Source organism: Hydra vulgaris, chromosome 05, assembly GCF_038396675.1.
Source record: "Hydra vulgaris chromosome 05, alternate assembly HydraT2T_AEP".
In the NCBI taxonomy this organism is placed as follows: domain Eukaryota; kingdom Metazoa; phylum Cnidaria; class Hydrozoa; order Anthoathecata; family Hydridae; genus Hydra; species Hydra vulgaris.
Window position 1 is genome coordinate 41,526,961 of NC_088924.1, and position 21,589 is coordinate 41,548,549.

At 27.6% G+C, this 21,589-nt stretch overlaps 1 protein-coding gene across 2 annotated transcripts in view; it reads right to left on the reverse strand.

The window, feature by feature from the left end:
* Positions 1-1,908: 1,908 nt before the first annotated feature.
* Positions 1,909-21,589, reverse strand: part of LOC136080874 (uncharacterized) — a 110,164-nt gene continuing 90,483 nt past the window's right edge. For both annotated transcript variants that reach the window (XM_065798231.1, XM_065798232.1), the window contains 4 exons: positions 17,450-17,502; positions 15,296-15,547; positions 7,487-7,533; positions 1,909-2,519 (listed from right to left, as the gene is read on the reverse strand). In XM_065798231.1, coding sequence (XP_065654303.1) covers positions 2,481-2,519; positions 7,487-7,533; positions 15,296-15,547; positions 17,450-17,502 — 391 coding nt within the window. In that variant the 3' untranslated portion in view covers positions 1,909-2,480. The remainder of the gene's footprint in view (positions 2,520-7,486; positions 7,534-15,295; positions 15,548-17,449; positions 17,503-21,589) is intronic.

Below are 21,589 nucleotides of genomic sequence, written 5' to 3' on the forward strand. Positions count from 1 at the left end.
AATATATACATATAGTTTGATATTATACGTCATGGTTATGTTGTACATATGGTTGCAATATAATATATTATTATTATAAATATTAGTAATAACTATTTAAATTATAATTATTAAATAATAATTATACTAATAATAAGAGTGTATAAAAGCTTATAGTAATATAAAACATTTTAACAAAATTTTAATATGAAAAGCTTTACTACAGTTAAAGTTTAAACAATTTTCTTGTAAAAAATAAACTCTAACAATGTTGCAAAAATATAATTATTTGCAAATGGCTGCACCATTCCTTAAAGATGTTTAATCAGAAAAACTTTCACAAATCAGTGATAAACGATATCAACTAGTGTAACTACAAGTTTTGCAATGCCTAATAATTAGGTGAATGGAAAAATGGAATTATGACCAGAAATATTGTTATGCTTACTCGGCGAAATCGCTAGAAACTTCAAATGCTTCACGTGATATTTTTTTAACCAATGACAATTATTTATACACTTAGCCGTTTTCATTGGAGAGTTTTCGAAGGTTTTCTGGGAAAATATAATATGTATATAAAAGAAAGTGTTAATTTTGTATAAGGAGAGATTTTTGAGAATAAAGAGATTGTTAATGTAATTGGAGTATTTCTTGCGTGTGAAACTACAAGTATATTTAGTTAAACTTTAATTTTTGTGAATTATTTCAAACAATCAACTTTTACCTTTTTTTATTTTTAATTTACCCAAATACTCATTATTTTTAATAGTTTACTATATATTTTGTAACCATTATTTTATTTGTTTACTATATATTTGGTATTTATCATTTTTAATTGATTGCTACATATTTTGTAATCATTTTTTTTTTAATTGTTTACTATATAGTTGGTATTTATTATTTCTAATCGATTACTATATATTTGGTTTTTATTATTTTTGAAGGCATTAAAAAGAAAATCATTTATCATTTTTCTTTAAATTTACAGTCTTCCACCAATAAAAATTCGTTAGATTTCTGATGAGTTTTTAAAGATAAAACAATGTAAAATGAAAGATTTTTTTATTTTCTACTTGTAATATACAAGTTGATGATGCTAGTATCCAGTGGTGTGGAGTCGTAAAAAAAAAGTACCGACTCCAATCGTTGAAATTTTCAGAGTACGACTCCGACTCCAAAGCAAAATTTTTGAAATATTCTTTGAATTCTTTAAAAAAATATTACGCGATAATTAAAAACTTTTTTTTATGCCAAATATATGAAAAATTCTTTGAAGGTTAAATACATGCACGTGCATTACAGAGAAGTTTTAATATTGGAGTCAGAGTCGCGATTTTGTTTAGCGACTCCGACTTCACAGCCCTGCTGGTATCCATAACCCAGCAAAAATCTCTTTTATAATAAAAGTATTAATATTGAGAACAACTTTATTTCTTGACGTTTTAAAATAATATATAATATACTCTAATACAAGATGACTTCTTTCAGATCACATCTTTCAAATTATATATTTATATATTTGTATATATATATATATATATATATATATATATATATATATATATATATATATATATATATATATATATATATACAAATACATAAATATATATATATATATATATATATATATACAAATACATAAATATATATATATATATATATATATATATATATATATATTATATATATATATATACATATACGTAAATATTTATATATATATATAAATTATATAACATAGAACAAAGATATTTCTGCTATACTAAATGGATTTCTTATAAAATGTTGTTTTTGATTAGTAAATCTTAAATGTTAAATAATATCTTTGTTCAAAGTTATTCATATTTTCAAATAAATATTTCTGAAGTAACTTTTAACACACGCTCAGTAAAACCAAACCCCTACAATTAAAAACTACAATTTACATAAGTTTCTTTGAAAAAATTCATGTCTTTGAAAAAATATACAAAAGACTTTATAGCTTTTAATCATTAAAAAAAAAAAACACGAAATATTTTATAATATCAACAGTAATATATAATTCTAAACTAAATAACAAAATTTAAATATAGCTGATAGAAGTTTTCTTATGTACAAAATATGATTTAGTTAAAAAAAACACAATTTTTTCTTTGTTTATTTTTCGAGGTACACAATAAGTTGTTGGTAAGATCTCTTCCTGTTAATGCAACGGTAACAACCGCTATTGTTAATGCAACAGTACCAACCTATCAAATAATGCTAATAACAGGAAAACCTTTACTTGGAAAAAAGTGGAACAGGTTGTTGAAATTCGTGATCGTTAATTTAAGGATAACTGCATTATTGCGTGGTTGCTAACTCAAAGTAATCTGCGTTTTTGCGTGACTTTTAACTCGAAGAAAACTGCGTCATTGTGTGGTAGAATACTTGCTGATTTTAGCTTAGAGCATCGTATTAAATATTAAATAAACCTTATTCTTTTAATTCTAAACTTTTACCACAAATATTGTCCAACTTTAACAAAAACTGGTTGAAGTGTATATGGCGGGGGAAATCTAAAATAAAATTTATTGCATTCGTCATACAAATTTGCTTTTTCTTAAAAATGTTTTGTTTTTAAATGCTCTAGTCAATGTTATTTTGCAGATAAGGTCTCGAACACCGAATGATATCATGAACCTAATGAAACAAAGATGAAAGTTCTTGTTTAGCTTGCAATTTTGCCAAAAATTAGAACCAACTAAGAACTGTATTTTAATTATTCAATGAATAATCAAGTGGTCAGAGTGAATAACCAAGGTCGGTCTTATTCATTCAAGCATATCATATCGATAACCTGATTAGGTCTAACCATCTATGAGCTCGTCCTATTTAGAATTTTTGGGTACCACTTAAATAAAAAGTGTACATGGATTGTTGATAATAGTTACATATGAACAAGGTATCGCCTGAGAAAAATGTCAAGTTCGTACAAAATTGAGTTTTGACGATGCACTAATCATTTGACCAATTACACTAATACGCAATTTAATGACTTGATTTTTTAAATTGTTTTTAACTAACACTTATAGTTTTCATGACAATTTTCGATTAAATATTTTTTGAAAAAAAGTTATAAAAAAAAAATTATGACACTATGTCTAACGTACTATAAGATGCAGCATACTACAAGATGCAAAATACTACAAGATCTACAAAATCTTGTAATATATTACAAAATCCAATATACTAGAGGATGCAACATACTAGAAGATGAAACACACTAGAAGATGCAACATACTACAAAATGCAACATACTACAAAAAGCAACATACTACAAGATGCAACATACTACAAGATGCAAGATACTACAAGATGCAACACACTACAAGATGCAACATACTACAAAATACAACATATTACAAGATGCAACAATATGCAAAAAAGTTAAAATAATATAATTAAAAAATGATATAAAAAATGAACAAAATTATAGAAAGTTTTACAGTTTGTAACTTTGAAAAATTAGTAAAAAAATGTTAAAGTGCAGATAATATCTGATTTAAATGAGATTTTTTGACTCCTTTAACTAGAGAATCAAAACTCTTGAAAGGCTACAAAAATTAAGAATCGAAGATTGAAGAAAAAAATGAAAAATTGCTCTAAACTATGATCTTGTGTTGACTTTATTAGGCAGCTTGAACAAGTACTTTTTATGCAAAAATAACATTGGGAGAGTAGGCCATTCCTTAGCTAACTATATTGATAAAAATAAAGAAAAGTATGAAGACTGCAATATAAACTGATGCTGGCAGTCAAGTCACATTTATACCAAGAAGTTTTTGGAAATTAATTTCCAAACCAAGAGAGAGAGATTACTAAAATGGTACTGAAGCTAAATCTAAAATAAATATTATACGAGTTATTTTTGTAGATTATAGTAGAAATCATTGTTTAATTGGTGTTGTCGTAGATTGTACAAAAAAATCATGGCTTAAATGGTATTATTATAGATTGTAAAAGTAATTATGGTTTAATTGGTATTATTGGATATTGTACAAGGAATTATAGTTTCATTGGTATTAAAAAACTAACGAATTTAATCTGGAACCAAAGTGTTTGTTTTTCATGAACGTTTCTTTTGATTTCATAGTTTCTATCATTTCATTCTTGGATGGTAAATTAATTGCAAAACAAACATAACACCTGTGCCATAAAATTTGAGACATCATTGTACAAATCGTGCCTAATCATTGTCCAAAAATCCTCTATAGCCTGAGCTTCTGGCAAGTTTGCTAGATTGTCCTTTTTTTGAATAAATGGTATCTTCTGGATTTTCAGCCAATTCGTAACCGAATTAGCATAGTGAGATGTTGCCAAATTGGGGCAAAAAATGTACTTAGTGTCTTAATAATATTTATTATTAAAAGGTTGCAAGTGCTTTTGTAAACACTCTTTTAAATAGATCTCTTAGTTTATTGCTTGGCCAGAAGGACAGAGTAAATTGATGCGACCCTTTGTAGGAAGATTGGCATCCATACAAGTAATTTTATTTCAAATTTTGCAGCCTCATAATACTTCTGATGTTAAATATTTGATCATTTGAATGTATTATTACCAACCAGCGTGAATGCATGTATTATTACAAACCAGCGTGAATAGCATGTATTATTACGAACCAGCGTGAATAGCATGTATTATTACCAACCAGCGTGCTATTTGACAAAGTAAAGTAAGACTCCTTATTAAGTCAATAATAAATTGATCACAATACTTTGAATAATGTTTACTACTTTTTTGGCGACCTCAAAGCCTCTGTCCAATAGTGCCTGGTCTTTTTTTTCTATAACATTCTTTTTTAAGCAATTTAAGATATGTTTGAGGGTGCTTTTGCTACAACCTACAAAGCCTTCTAGTAGCTTTAACCTACAAAGTGAATACATACCAAACGTATTTAAAAAAAAAAGTTATTTTAAGATAAAAGTTTTAAGATAAAAACTTTTATATTTGACTTCGAACATCTTTATTCTTACAGTCCCACACACTGATTGTACACAGGATAAATAGATGTATCAAAGCATGGCACAAAATTTGCTGATAACACGTTGTAATTGGGATCCAAACATATTAGATTATTAGTAGAGTCGTGTCTTCAACTTGTAACTTGAACAAAGCCTTCTAGCAGCCTTTGAAAGTGACGCTTTTGCTACAACACAAGCTTTCTAGCAGCCTTTGAAAGTAACAATTTAATAATGTTATTGCCATTGATTTTGTTGTAAGCTTAAGTGAAATATGATTCATCATCAATGATGGATGATTTTCCTTGCAAAGTTCTTCTACAGGCAATCACATCTTTAGCGAATTCTTTCTTCCTGGTTATTATTTTGCATTGGCATCTTTTTCATTTCATGGTAACCAATGCTGGTCTTTTTTTATAGTGAGTAATTAATTAGCGCTGTGCTAAACTCATATTTTCGAGCAGCTTGTCTTTAGGAAACTTCATTACAGTGATTAAACACATTTTTTTTTTTGGCAACCACATCTTTAAACTGCTTTCCTTAAGAACAATGCACTAAATAAAATTCGTAAATTCGTTTTTTTGTTAGATCTTTGTTTTAACATCATTTTCTTAAAAATGTGTAAATTTTTTACAAAACATAAAATATATTTAAAAACAAGAAAAGTTGCTTTATCCTTTTTCTAAGCTTCAATCATTTCACAGATTTTTATTGAACACCAGTTAAATCATTAAAACTTGGAATTCGATCTAATATTGCAAAATGATGCTTCTAAAAATACATGTGAAAAAATACATATGAAAATCACATTTGAAAAAAAAATTAAATACAACATTAATATAAACAGGAAAGGATTGGGGTTGGGGGAGTTGGTGTTTCAAAATTATAAATTTGGTTATTCTTACAGGGTTATGTAGAAATATAAATTAAATTATGCTGATATATAAACTAGGAAATGCGGAAATATAAATTAAAACAAGAAAATCAAAATTAGAAAATATAAATAAAAAATATGAAATCAAAACAAGAAATTAAAAAAACTCAAAGAATGACAATATTTATTAAATTACAGGGTTTTTTTTAATTTGTTATTCGAATTTCATATTTTCTTGTTCACATTTTCTTATTTTGATTTTCTTGTTTTAATTTATATTTCTGCATTTATTAGTTTATATTTCCGCATAATTTAATTTATATTTCCGCATAAATTAGTTTATATTTCTGCATTTTTAAATTTATACTTCCGCATAACCCTGTAATTAATCTTTTGCAAAAAGTTCAAAAAAACTTTTGCTTTTTCAAACTTTTTATAGTTTCATTGCAAATAAATTTTAAACTATGTTAAAATAAAATAAAAGCAGCATTTAAGATATTACAGCAAGCAATATAATATAGATAAAAGAACATGGATGTAGATGTTTGTATAACTGACAATATATTGTTCCAACCATAAGACCGTTTATAATATACCTAAAAACGCAACCAACATATTTGACAGAGAACGTCTGCTGGTTAATACTTTTAAAAATCATACATGAAAACAACTATTCTATTTCAGAAAACAAACTAAATTGGTTAGCTATCTGAAGAAAAATCATTATCATCACCTGAAAAAGATGGGTTTTTTTAGTTAAAATAAATTAAACTATAGACATGAATAAAATTTTTTTGTTTTTTCTTTTTGAGATTTACGTCTTTTATAACATTAAATTGCTTTTGATACCATTAGATGTTTAAGTACTTACGTTTTTATTGGAGGAAGAGACGTTTTCCAGCCTTGGTTTCATTGTTTTGTAACAACAGTTTTTAATACAAATGACTGTCTGGTCATTTGTATTAAAAAAATTCAATACGATCAGGGTACTATATGAAATACATTTCTATGACAAGTTGATAGGAGTTACCATAAATCTCGAAATTTAACCAAGAGACGATCTTAAAAAATTTGATTAGAAAGCGATTGACAATTTTATAAAAATAACTTCTATAAAAAGGAGACTACAGGCTTTGATTCTGAGTTTAAATTCTAAACTAAAAACATCAAAATAGATCATGTGATTAATTAAATTGATAAATGGTAACTAATCATTGACATTTTTTGGAGCATTTTTTGTCTATATAGTTAAGTAAAGGTTTAATTAAATTATTTTGCTGCACAAATATAAACTCTTTCTTATGTTATTTAAAGATTAACAACTTTTTAAAATGAAATAATTTTAGACATATACAAATATGAGTGAAATGACATTTGTTTAAAATACAGATTGAAGTAAACTTCTGGTTTATGGTAATTCACAAGGTTATTATTATTAAGGTCATTATAGATAAGTCACAAGAATGCAACTTAGTTATCAAAATCCTCCATTGGAATTATTAAAAATTATTGAAACTATGGATATTAGCGCAAAACAATAGTTTAGCAATGATACAGAGATTAAAAAATTTAAAACATGTGCCTATATCATAATATACAAAACATATTATAAATTTAAACAAAATATTAGCTAAAATAAATAAAAACTTACCCAATTAAATATGCTGCTAGAATTGAATATAAAACCAAAATAGTTCACTAAATAATTTTTTAGAGAATAATTAAAATTTAGGTTTATAATATACAATGAATAATTTTATACATGTATATTATAATACACATATATATACATGTATATATAGAGATGATGCAGAATACATTAAGATATTTTATTCTTGTATAAATGTGTATATTATAATATATATATATTTTTATATTTCACCTCCCCAAAGCCGACAGGGCCACTACAGATGAGGAGGCTACTTGTGATTACAACCCTCTCTCAACTCTTTAACTCCGAAACACGAACCTTGACGAACAAGGCCGCTGCGCGGAGAAACAAGTTGAGCGCGGTACTACCAGGGACGTGGTGGGAATCAAACTTTTAACCTCTCGTTTATGAAGCGAGCGTTTTACCACTACACCAATACCGCATATATATTAGACTGGGGTGAAAATAAAAGTTTGGTCTATCAAAGAATATTTTGTTGCGTCTAACTGTAAATGAACAAAAAATATTAAAAATATTAATATAAGACATGGTGAACCGCCCCAATTTGACCCTTAAACATTAGACAGGTCCCTAATATTATAGAAAAAAAACTTCTTTAAAAGTATGTTATGTTGGGTCTCAAATGAAGCGAAATTTTATAAAAATTTCAAAAATAATAATCGTGTTTTATAAAAACATCTCTAAAAAAAATTGACTCAAAAACACTGTGAAAAATTGATTTTTTTAATGTTAAAAAATGGCAGTTTTTACGCATTAAAATGTAAACTAATAATCTAAATACAAAATAATTATTAATTTTGAAATTTTTATAAAATTTTTTTTCTATAATATTAGGGACCTGTCTGATGTTTAAGGGTCAAAATGGGGTACTTCCAGTAAAGCATTTTTATTTTTTACAAAAACTTCTGGTTTCATACATGGATTGGCAAATAAGTATGGTTTTTTGTTTAATTGTTTTTTCAAGTTAATTCAGTTAATTGTTTTTTCAAGTCCTCCAAAATATTTTTAACTTCAAAAGCAGTTATAATCGATTTTTCAAGTTTCCTAATTTGTTTTTCAAACACAAACATCTGACTGTGTATAAATAAAGCGTATACTTCTGATAATGGATTTTGAAAAAATCTACTATTGCGTTTGAGGGATTTTCTTCCTCCAAGAAAAAATTCTTCAATGGTTCCCACAACTTTAATACTCTTTCAATTGCTGGAAAGAGCGATAACCACCTACTTTTTGAATGTGATAATATGTTGTTATATGTTAACTCAGCGGACTCGCAGAAATATTTAAGTTTTTCTTACCTTACTGTGTATATTGAAAAAAATTTATAAAATTCTAAAACTACAGATTCTATATCAATCATCAAGACATTGGTAGCAGTAGAAGCTGTATTATAAATAATGTGTGCAGGACAACCGACTCCTTCCATATTTGCAGAAAATGTTTCTTTTAATTTAAAAAACACATTATTCACTCCATGCCTTTCTCTCCCTCCAAAATAACTATTAGTATTATCAGCCACAAATGCTCCCAGGCCTTATGCTGGAATATTATAATTATTCAATATATCTCACAAAACGCTGTTATTCTATTGGCGTTTTCCTTAGGCAAGGTTTGTAACTCAAAGAGTTTAACTTTTAGGCCATCACATTCCATGAAATAATGGATGAGTATTGGAAACATCTTCATGTATTTATGATTACATGAATCTGTAGAAATTCCATAAATAGGAACCTTTTGTAATTCCTGTTTAATTATCTCTACGGAGTTAGGTGCTAATAGATTTTTAATTAGAGCAGTTGCTTTTGTTCTTGCAGTGGGTTGCTTGCTTGCAATTTTGGAATATGGAAACATGATGGAATTGAGTTTAGTTGTGCAGTCTTATAAACTGAATGTCTGATGGTGTTTAACAGTTGTTAAACATCATCAGACAGTTGTTAATTCCTCAGCACATATTAAAAAATCTTCTGGAGAATTTTGTATTATCAGAAAAGACAATACATCTCTTGATGATGATACAGACATTAATCTGAAACTGTGATTACCTGATTTAACATGATCTCTTATGCTTGATTTTCCACCATGACGCACCGATATAAAAATGTTGTAAATAGAACAAAATGCTTTATATTCATTTTTTCCTTTTTTAATACAAGGCCATTTTTTTGTAAAATTTTATGAAAAGTAACACTTCCTTTTTGGCATGTTTGTTAAAGTACTCAAATTAAAATAAATAATTAAAATTCAAAAACAACTTGGTGCTAATAATTTAAAGAAATCAACATCAATATGTGACAGATAACAAGAGTCTAACTTAAAATTTTAAGCACGTTTTTTTAATTTAAAAAAAACTGAATTAGGAAGTCATTGCATTACAAAATAAAATTATTTTTTTTAAGAAAAATTTTATCAAGTAAACACTTACGTAACAAAAATTATTGTAAAAGGTGGTGCTCCGTGCGTGCGCATATCGATATTTTTATGAGTTTTTTGAATTGTAGGAGATTTTTTAAATATGCCTAATAATTTTATATAGACTGGGACAACTAGTCTTTTGACAGGGACACTGAGCTTAAAACCGGGACATGTCCTGGTGTACCGGGACGTAAAGCAGCCCTAACATACATATATATATGTATATGTATATATATATATATATATATATATATATATATATATATATATATATATATATATATATATATATATATATATACACACACTCACACACGCACATATATGTATAAATTATATATAATATATATATAACTACCTAACTACCAATCTATCAATATATATATATATATATATATATATATATATATATATATATATATATATATATATATATATATATTGGTATATATATTGGTATATATATATATATATATATATATATATATATATATATATATATATATATATATGTGCTTGTATATATATATACGTATATTTATACATATATATGTATACATTGTATATATATATGTATATATCACACACTAGTAAAAATATTTCTTACAAAAGAAAAAGTACACCAGAAACGAATTACATTTTCAAAACCACCGTACTTAGTTCTGTTATGGCCTAGATTTTGAAAATATTCTGTCAATGTCTAAAAAGATAAAAGGGGGTTAAACAAGCTGGTCCAGAATTTTTAGTGTTTAAGATAAATAACTTCCAGAAATGGCACTTTCATAAAATTTTGTAATAATCATACTAATGCAAAATAAGAACGTTTTAGAAAAAATTGCGACGATTGTAGATGAGAAACAATACTAAACCTAAAACTTGGGTCTTTGTGTCCCATGTATGGTTTTAATTAAAAAATTTTTTTTTTTCATAATATCTTTAACTAGGTTTAAATTAATTGACAGATTTAAAATTTCATACGAAAATCTCTTCTCATTAAAAAGTTATCATTGTTTTTTAATTTTTATTCCCCAATTTACTCCAAAAAATAACTTTAAAAGGTCACAACCTTTAAATAGTATATTTTTTTGGAATGATATTTAAAATTTGTCGATAAACTTTGATTCTAATAAATATAAAAAAAAATTCATAAATGTTTTTAAGGTGTTACATTAGGTGCGTGTTCTCAGAGTTTTAATATGATTGGGTCCGATCACTGGGACACAAATAAGAAGAAGATTTTAGTTTTTGTTGTTGTGGTTTTTAGTGATATTTAACATAACAAGTAACATAACAAATAATAATATCTGTTTCATGTTTTACAAACTAACTTTTCACAATAAATTATATATATAGTTAATCAGTAAGACTTTTAGAAAACAAAGTATGACGAGAGTTATATGTAACAATAGCTTTATGCAATCTTTTTGAATAATTTTTGTGAAATTTGGATACCCTGTAACCGTTTTTCCAGAACTGACTAAAATTTTGATGAACAAATTCAGAGGCTTGTTCGCTCCAATAGCTTTGTTTAGATAATCTCTTGACATCAGTTTTAAAAATTCTATTGTATCTTTTACTAAACTACGGACTTTAGGTGATACTCTTAATCCAAGTATAGTAAGTTTCTTGATAATCTTTTGCTTTTATTTCGTAGTTGGGTTCTAAAGTCATTGCTTAACAACTAACTTTAACTTCTCTCAAGCATTTAAATGCCTGTAGTATGAAAAAAAGATGTTCATCATTATCTAAACTTGATTGAATTATTCAAAATATCTATATTATCAAGAAGTTTTTTTCTCTTTAAATTGCACACCATGAAGCCTTGGTCTTTTAAAGCACAGTTTTTCATTCCACTCCTCTGCTTTAAAACAAAATTCTTTAGATTTTGTATATGAATAAAGATGAATTAAAAAGTTTCCACTGAGAAGGTGTAGCTCCATCAGAGCAAGAAGTTTTATAACCTTTGTTTCATTGGGTAAATCGATAAGTGGTTGGTCTTCACAGTTAAGATAGGGTACAGCAGATAATTTTGATTTTTTAATTTTATTTCTGCAAGTATTTTTGTAATTATTAGCTGATGATCTAATCATTCCAAGCATTCTATGTTCACATTGAAATTCAAAATTTTGAAAATCATCTTTGCTAGCTATACACCAAGAGCAAGGATGAGTTGAGACTGCAGTTTCTATTCCAAAAAAAAATATTGGCCAACTTCATATTGATAGCACCAAAATATTTAATACTATTTAAATTAATAAAATTAAATATTATTTTTGTATTTGCGTAAGATTCTTGCAAATTTTCTACAAGTGCAATGATAATGAGTTTGTTAACCCCACCATCTTTGTATTTTTCTTTACATATGCCTTCATCATAACTAAATTTTTTACCCTTTCTTTACATACCTCACAACGATCTAAGATATTTAAACAAATTTTCAAAAATCCAGCTCCTTCATAAAAGTCAACTTTTAAAAATGAACTCACTTGAAATATTTCTTTTTTTGACAACATTTTCTACCAGTCCTTGAATATCTTTGCAATAAGCCATCACCTTTTCAGCCTCATCAAATATAACAGTTCTTATGTCAAAGTATTCATTTAAAATGGTGCCATCTTCAATCATTTTGTTTCTTGTATTTTTTTAAAATGATTTGCGACCTTTCAAACTTCTAAAAATACTTAAAAATTTAGCACCTTGTGTGTTACTGAGACCACATGCATTTTTTAATTTATTCACTTCACTTGTATGCATCAGTGAATCAGTAAACAAAGCTTTAGAAGAAGTTTTTGGTCTTTGTATACTAATTGAAGTTCTGCATGTCACAACCTTAATTAAATTTTTTTTTTTTTTTTAATGTTATTCACCTCCTCAAGGCCATGAAGGCCACTACAGATGAGGAGGCTACTCAATAGTGTTTATAACCCTCTCTCAACTCTATAACTCCGAAACACGAACCTCGACAAACAAGGCCGCTGCGCAGAGAAACAAGTTGAGCGCGGTACTACCAGGGACGTGGTGGGGATCGAGCTCGGAACCTCTCGCTTCTGAAGCGAGCGCTTTACCACTACACCACTACTGCAAATTGCCTCGTTTTTTAAACTTTTGTTTAAGTGTTTTGGAGCATTGCAATTCAGCACCTCTTTCGTTTTTTATTACTTTGGAATTACTATTTTAATTTAGCTTTAATAGAAACTTAATAATATTAATATCTTTTTATCTTCATCTAGTTGCTTCATTAGGTTTTCCCTTCTCTTAGTAATACAACAGATGTAAGCTAATCCTGGTCCAATACCTTTCAAACATCTTTTACAAACTTTAACTGGTCGAGGATAGGGTAAAACTTTCATGTTGAATTTTGGTCTTCTTCTTTTTCTATATTTGATCCATTTTTACTAAATAAGTTTGACATCTTTCACAAATTCCATTTGGAAAACGATTATCATTTAAATTAACATTGTCAACAAAATATTTTTTAAATCTTAATGAAAACTGCACTTCCTTCTTGAATTTTACTTAAATTTTTTCCTTTTTCAAAGTAAATTAAACAAACTTTACTTCTACTTTGACTGTGACTAAGCCTTGAATAAAGTATTTTAAAGGGGAAATAATTATTAATATTTAAACTTTCAAAGCGCAACAAACAATATTACAAATGCAGCACATAACAAAACACAAATTACAATAATGCATAAAAAACAAAACTCATTAAAATTAAAAGTAGTTTTTAATTAACCAATTTCAAATATATTAGCAATAAAGAATGCTTTTGAGGGTTATTTAAATTGACATGATACAAATTAAAACAGTAGTTTGTAAAAGTAAAACGTAATATTTTATAAACACGCTTTGGTAAAATATACAGAAAAATATTAAAAAAATTTCTTCAAGTAATTATCCACAAGGGAGTGAACAAGCCTCATCATAAATTTTTCATCATAATTTTAGTCAGCTCTGGGAAAATGGTTACTAGGTATTCAAATGTAACAAAAATTATTCATAAAGATTGCATAAAGCTATTGTTACATATAACTCTCGTCATACTTTGTTTTCTAAAAGTCTTACTGATTAACTATATCATAGTCTATAGAAATATACCCTGAAATATATATATAATTTATTAACTATATTATAATATATAGTATATATATATATATATATATATATATATATATATATATATATATATATATATATATATATATATATATATATATATATATATATATATATATACATAGATATACATATATATACATATATATATATATATATATATATATATATATAAGGTAAGTGTGGGTATTAAGGCCCGGCGGGTAATAGGCCCACTAATCCAAACTTAGGGAAAAAATAAATTGTGAAACTTTTTTTCGACATTAAAATATTAGAGTTATCTGGTTTTATCACTGGCAGCAAAAAAAAATCAGCATTTCTTTACATTTTCATTGTTTTAGGTGGGCCTTAATACCCATACTTACCTTATATATATATATATATATATATATATATATATAAGCACGGCGGTTTTGAAACTGTAATCCGTTTCTGGTGTACTTTTTTTTGTAAGAAATATATTTCCACTAAGGTGTGATGTATACATACATATATATATATATATATATATATATATATATATATATATATATATATATATATATATATATATATATATATATATATATAATATATATATATTCATAAATGTTAGGGGCAGATGCAGGATTTTTTGATGTTTGAGATAGCTAACATCCAGACATCGAGCTAACTCCAAACATTTACATGTTTATATTTATGTCAAATAAGGATGCTTTGTAAAAGATGATCGGAGCCTAATAACAATAAAAGGCCTAAAATTTTAGCATCAATTAAGTCAAACCCAAGAGCAATAAGTTCATAAAATACTTTTTTTCTATTCTTAAATAAATTATTATTCATTGATAAATTTTATATATCATTCAAGAGTCTGAACAGTTGAATGTTCAAAACTATGACCTTACAAAACTTGTAGCCTCCTCAAATTGATTTAGTATAAACTTATAAAAAAACAAACAAACTTATTTTAGTATATATTTTTATGTATAATATATATTTTTATAGTAAGCAAAAAGTTTTTTTTACCAGTTTATCAAAATTTATTTTCATTCAATTCACTTTTATTTAAAAACAAACGAACACTATAATTAAAAAAAAAACACTATAATTAATTAACGGGGAAGTTAAGTAAACAAGGAAATTAACACAAACATGTTAAGGAAAATTAAGTCTCAAATAAAAATTTCTGAATGTTAAATAAATTTCTGAATTATTCTTCTATAATCCAAATAATAAAAATAGAAATAATTATTATTATTAATAATAAATATAATAACTCACTGTAATAAGGTGTTTCTTTGTAACTCCCAATTTGTGTTTTTAAATTACAACCAAATACTCGTGAACCTTTAGAAATTGTTAATGGTAAAGTTATTGATGGTAGTTGCAGAATTTTTTCTTTTGTTTCAGATAACCTTATTGGAATCGGATTCAAATAATTATAGACCACAATATTTTTAAATTTATCTTCAAAATAAATATTTTGTGTCATGTTATCATAGCATAATGGTTCAAGAAAAACAACAGAAAACCCTGAAAAATTATGTTTAAAAACAACAATTATATGGTAAAAACAACATTTATAAATAAAAACAGGATTCATAAATAAAAACAACATTTGTAAATTAAAAAAAACATTTGTAAATAAAAACAGCATTAATATTTCACTCATTTATTATTTTAAAACATTTTATAAAAAAAAACATCAAAAAGTTTTCAAAGTTATTAAAATTTCTAAATTACTTTCTTTTTTGAAAAAAAAATTTCAATTCACCTCCTCAAGGCCACGAAGGCCGCTACAGTCGAGGAAAATAATTTTAGTTGTGATTACAACCTTCTCTCAACTCTATAACTCTGAAACACGAACCTTGACGAACAAGGCTGCTGCGCAGAGAAACAAGTTGAGTGCGGTACTACCAAAGATGTGGTGGGGATTAAACTCGGAACTTCTTGCTTATGAGGCAAGCACTCTACCACTACACCACTACCAACTCTTAATAGGAAAGAGATGAGTTAAAGACATATGTTATAGACAAGTGAACATAATAATTGATTAAATTTCATTCAATTTTAAAAAAATTCGAAAGCGTATCTTTTTTGGTATTATACTTGGTAAAGGTAATGAGACTAGACCAATGTATGTTACAATTACTTTTATTTAATTACACTGTTAAAAATTTTCCACATGTGTCAAGTAACTAATGTCAAAGATAAAATAAAAGATTTAGCAATCTGAGAATAATAAACCGTTTAGACACCATTTTTTTGTCCACCATTTTTTCTTCTTGCAATAATAAAGAGATGTTTGTTCTCACAAAAGCTTTGCAAAAAATAAAAAAATATTGATACAATTATAAACAACAATGGCACAAAAAAAAACCATGGGGTAGAGAGAGATTTGATTTTTTTTTGTATTAATGTCCCAAAACTTTGAGAGCCACTACAATCAAGGTGACTACTCTGCTACTTGTTGTTACTAACTGTTACAACCCTTTCTTAAACTTTCAAAAGAAAAGAAAAAAAAAAAGAAAAAGAAAAAGAAAGAATCCCAGCAATAAAGTGTAACAAGAAGTGCAAAGATAGGGTGAAAGAAAAGGTGAAAAAAAGGATGAGTCTAATATAGAAGATAAAATTTTAGTGAACATGTTGTGGCATGGTCTAAATTATAATAACTATAAGGTAATATTAAATCTACTAAAGTTAATTTCTAAACTAACAAAAAAAATTATAATAATATATAAATCAAATCAAATATATTCTGAAATAGATTTTACATTTCATCGAATATTTACATATAGTACAAGTACTAATTTTAAGTAAACACCATAATGAAAAATTAAAAAAAACAAACGTAAACAGTACAATACTAATAACCTTTTTAATTCCTGTCCCATCAATACGTGACAGTGTAATAATAATTATTTTTATTCATAATGGTGTCAATATATTTAATTGTTTTTTTCTGACTAAAGTAGCAATCATAAATTTTAGGTTTATGTTAAGTGTGAAAAAAACTAGTAATAGTAATATATTTAAATAAGTCTTTTTAGATAACATGAAAAATAATTAAAAAACAAACAAACAAAACCAACAAATTATACAAAAATGTATGGTCTGTGAAATATAAACTTTAAGTAAAAAAAAAGCATTTGTTATTTCGTAGCAAGTAAGTTGATATCAAATTTGAGAAAAAGAGAAAAAAAGTTGCTTTCACTTAATTATAGCTATCTATTACTATCACTATATTGCTTTCACTTAATTATAGCATCTATTACTATCACTATAATATTATTATCATGGATAATATTATTAATAATATTAATAAAAATAGTTTTAAAAATATTAGTTTTAATATTAATAAATTTTATCATTTGTATTATATATACTAATAACAATAATAAATAATTAGAAAAAAAACAAAACAAAAAACTTCACTAGTAAATGTAGGCGCCCCTTCCAATGACAAGATTCCACAATAATTTCTTGTTCTAAAGAAAAATATTTATATGCTGATTAGAATAAAACTTTGTTGTTTATAATAATTGAATATGGCGAGAAAAAGAACAGTACTAGTCCATTTTTTGTTATTTGAACTTTTTTTCATAATTTCATTTAACTTATGTCAATCTCTCTGTGTACTACAAAAATAATACTAGTCCATCTTTCTTTCATTATTTTTTGCCATAAAGAAGGATTTAAACTAGTCGAAGAGCAATACTTGTCCAGGACTAGTACTGATTTTCTATTTGGCGCATTATAAGATTTTCAATTCTTATAACGCGCCAAAGAATCACCAGAATGCGCCCAAGTCTATAAAATGTCAGTTTAATACAAAAGTTAAGTTGATGTATGCTCAGAATTTGAGAACATGGGATCAAGAACACGTGACAAAAACTTAAACAACAATGCTAATAGAGTGGCGACAGTGCAGCTTATGGTCAACAAAAGATGTGCTAATAAATTTTAGGATAAGATTAGAGAAGTAACAAACTTTTGTAATACAAATCCAAATGTAGCCGTACTATGTTTTGACTTCGTGCAAAACCTCTCTCTTCTGCACATACCTGTTCAAGAGATATTTTTCATATTGTCAGCTTTGGGTAAATACCTTTGAAATTCACTATCTGGGAAACAATACAGCCACTGTTATGTTTATCACAAATGACAGGCCTGAAAAGGCCCAAATGGAGTATATACCTTTCTATAGAACTATATCTTCACAAAAAATCCAAATTCTGTTCAAGAACTACATCTATTCTCTAATAGCTGCCCTGGGCAAAATAAAAACCTTACCTTTGTTCGATTTCTAGTAGCTCTACAAGCTGGAAAGCATTTTAAGAAAATTTATTATTATATTCCTACGCGGGGACACTTATTCCTTCCCTGTGATAGAGACTTTGGTACTATCAAAAGAAATATATGAAAGCATGATTGCATCTACTTTGTGGATGAGTATATTGATTTGATAGTCAGTAGCAAAAAAAATTCCAAACCATTTACAGTTACAAAGACCACACAAGAGGACATTTTAAATTTCAAAGATTGGTGGCCTACTGTTTATAAAAAAGCCCCAAAACCCTTCAGAGACAACATACGCAATCATGCATTTCTGTATTGGATTATAGAATGTTTGTTTATGACAGCGCAATGCCTGGGTATGTGACAACATATGACTTTATTGATGGACTATGTTCCAGAACTTTTAAACTTGCAAAAAGTTACAATTATACAGTTACAATAAATTAAAAAAAGATCAATAATATTAAAAAGCTAGAATGTTAGATACCCATCAGCGCAACTGAGTTTTATAAAAAATATATATTCCTGGAAAACAACCGGCAGCGTGAAGGAAGATAATTAACCTTATTTTTTTATTGCATTTACTATTGTATGTTAATCTAAATACTTATTTGTTTAATAAAGTATAGCTTTTCATGTAAAGTTTGTAGTTTTTTTATTCCCTAATTTGTAAAAACTTGATTGTGAGAAAGAATAGTACTTGTCCAAGGATTTAATTTTATTTTTGTAGCAAGAACAACTTTTTTTATATGAACAACCACTATATTAACAGTTGTTTAGGGAATGGAAGTAAACACCTGCTAAGATAACTGGCATCCAAAGTAAATAGTTTATAAACTATAACTGTTTAAAACTTAAACATTGATTATCTCAAAATCAAAATATTGGACTAGTACTGTTCTTCTTTTCACAGATTCAATTATTGTTGCTTATATTATGTTCATACTAATTTTTTTATTCGCAACTCTTTCAATCCTAAACTTAAGTTGAGTTGCAATAATTTCAGAGGCATAGGGTGGATTTAAACCTTAAACTTAATATGTATATATACATATTAGGGTGTTTCTTATTTTTGAAGATTCGATTTTTGCATGGGCCACCCTGCCATTTGGTTCATTATCATAAAAAAGTAATACCTTTTTTTTTTTTAAATGATTTTTAGGGGTCACTACCGACCCTACAGTATTGTGCAAATGTACCCTAAAAATGCTTATGTTGCGTATGATGTTATGCAACAAAAATGGTTGGTGCTTACCGTACAAACCTCTTTTAACTAGTAACTTTTTTACTTTTTTACATGTGCAGAATTGTGTCTGCAATGCTTAATTGTTCCTTTTGCAGGTTAAACTAGTGTAACTACTGTACAATGATAGCTTCATCAACCAGTGCAATAATAGCCACCAGAAAGAAAACAAAGATATGGCTCATTGGACAGATGTCCTCTTCTTTAGATAGTGTTATGCTTCCATCAAAAAGGAAAGTGTTGGCCCTTTTCTTTCATTACAAGCAGATTGCCAAGCATTAGGGAAGCATTACATTCCACAGCAAGTGATGTTTTTGAAGTTTGGTCAAAGGCCCAAATACCAGTGCAATTAAAGAAGCACATTGTCCCTAAAATCAAAAATATTTACAAGGAATGGGAAAAGTTGAAGGAAAATAAAGAGAATAAAGCTAGGCATTCAGATTATTTGAAACAAAAGGAAGACCAATGGAATGAAGGGTTAGAAGAACTATTTGATATTGCCCATTCCAACGCATTGTAAATGATCACCATTCAGGAGGATAAGGACTTCCTATAATGCTAAAGAGAGAAAATTTGGAAAGGCAAAATGGGTCCAGTCGATAAAAAATTGGCAAAGCAAGAAGAAGTATCAAGAAAAAGACAAAAAGTACCAAGAGGAGATGGCAAGAAAATCTCAAGAAGAAACAGTTGTTCTTTCATCATCATCTAAAGGTGAAGATAACCCTAAAGAAGATAGCATAACTCGAGAAGATGCCTTGCCTGGTAACCAAGATGACCCTGTGCCATCAACTTCAGGTACACCGGCTCCAAAGCGTCCTAGATGTGGCAGGAAAAATATACTGAATGAGATGTTGGCAGCTAATTTAGATGTGGCTAAATTATGTGATCGTGGGGCGGCACTTATGTTAACACCGGCATTACAACTTCTTGGTCATGATCCAACAGAATACAATGTTAATCCAGCTTCCATTCGGAGGAAACGAATAAAACACCACAAGTAGATAGCAGAAGGTTTAAGGAATTCAAACCAGAAGTTCCTTTTTGTATTCATTGGGATGGAAAATTACTTGCTGACATCACTGGTAAAGAAACTGTTGACCGACTTCCAATTCTAGTATCTAGAGTAGGAGTGCAGCATTTTCTTAGTGTCCCAAAACTACCATCAGGAACATGTGAAAATGTGGCATCTGCAGTGCATGACGTGTCAGTGGCATGGGGAATTAACGATCAAGTAAAATGCATGTGCTTTGATACTACTGCAGCTAATGCTGGGCCAAGAAATGGGGCTTGCATTCTTCTAGAGCAGAAGTTTGGGAAAGATATGTTGTGGTTGGCATGTCGTCACCACATTCTGGAAATTATTTGCATGTACTGTTTTTTGCATGCATGTGCTTTGCATGCATGCAAATAATAGTACATGTACTATTATTACATGTACATGTCACGTTTAATACACAAAGATTTTTCAGCATCACAGGACTTCCATCACACTTTCTTCAAAACAGTGTGAGCGAATGGGAACATGATGATGAGTTCAAGACTGTAAAGTCCACTGTTCGAAGCATGAAGGTTGTCAATGACATTGCAGAACGCGGCGTAGCACTAATGGACGAATATAATAGACTACATACAAATAACGAAGAGCAAAAGCAGTTTGTTGGTAGTTCAAAAATATAGACAGAAATATCCTGACAGAAAAAAGACAACTCTCATGAGCGGTTAATCTTAGTACAATAACTATTGTCTTAAATAAACATACAATAAAGTAAAAAAGCATGTTTATTGCTGTCTTTTAATAAATAAGTAGGAAGGCAATGACAGAAAATAATAATGAAATAAGTAAATAAATGTGTACCAAGTAAATGAGTCATTATCACTAGTCTCCATCAGTTTTATGATTTTTTCCTATGTTAATGACTAAGAGCGCATAGTAAAATATGCCATAAATTTCAATGACTGGTAGTGCCCAGTAAAAATGTTTTTTTCCCCTTGAAATTTTTACACATTTATTTTCTCACCAAAATGAACCATTT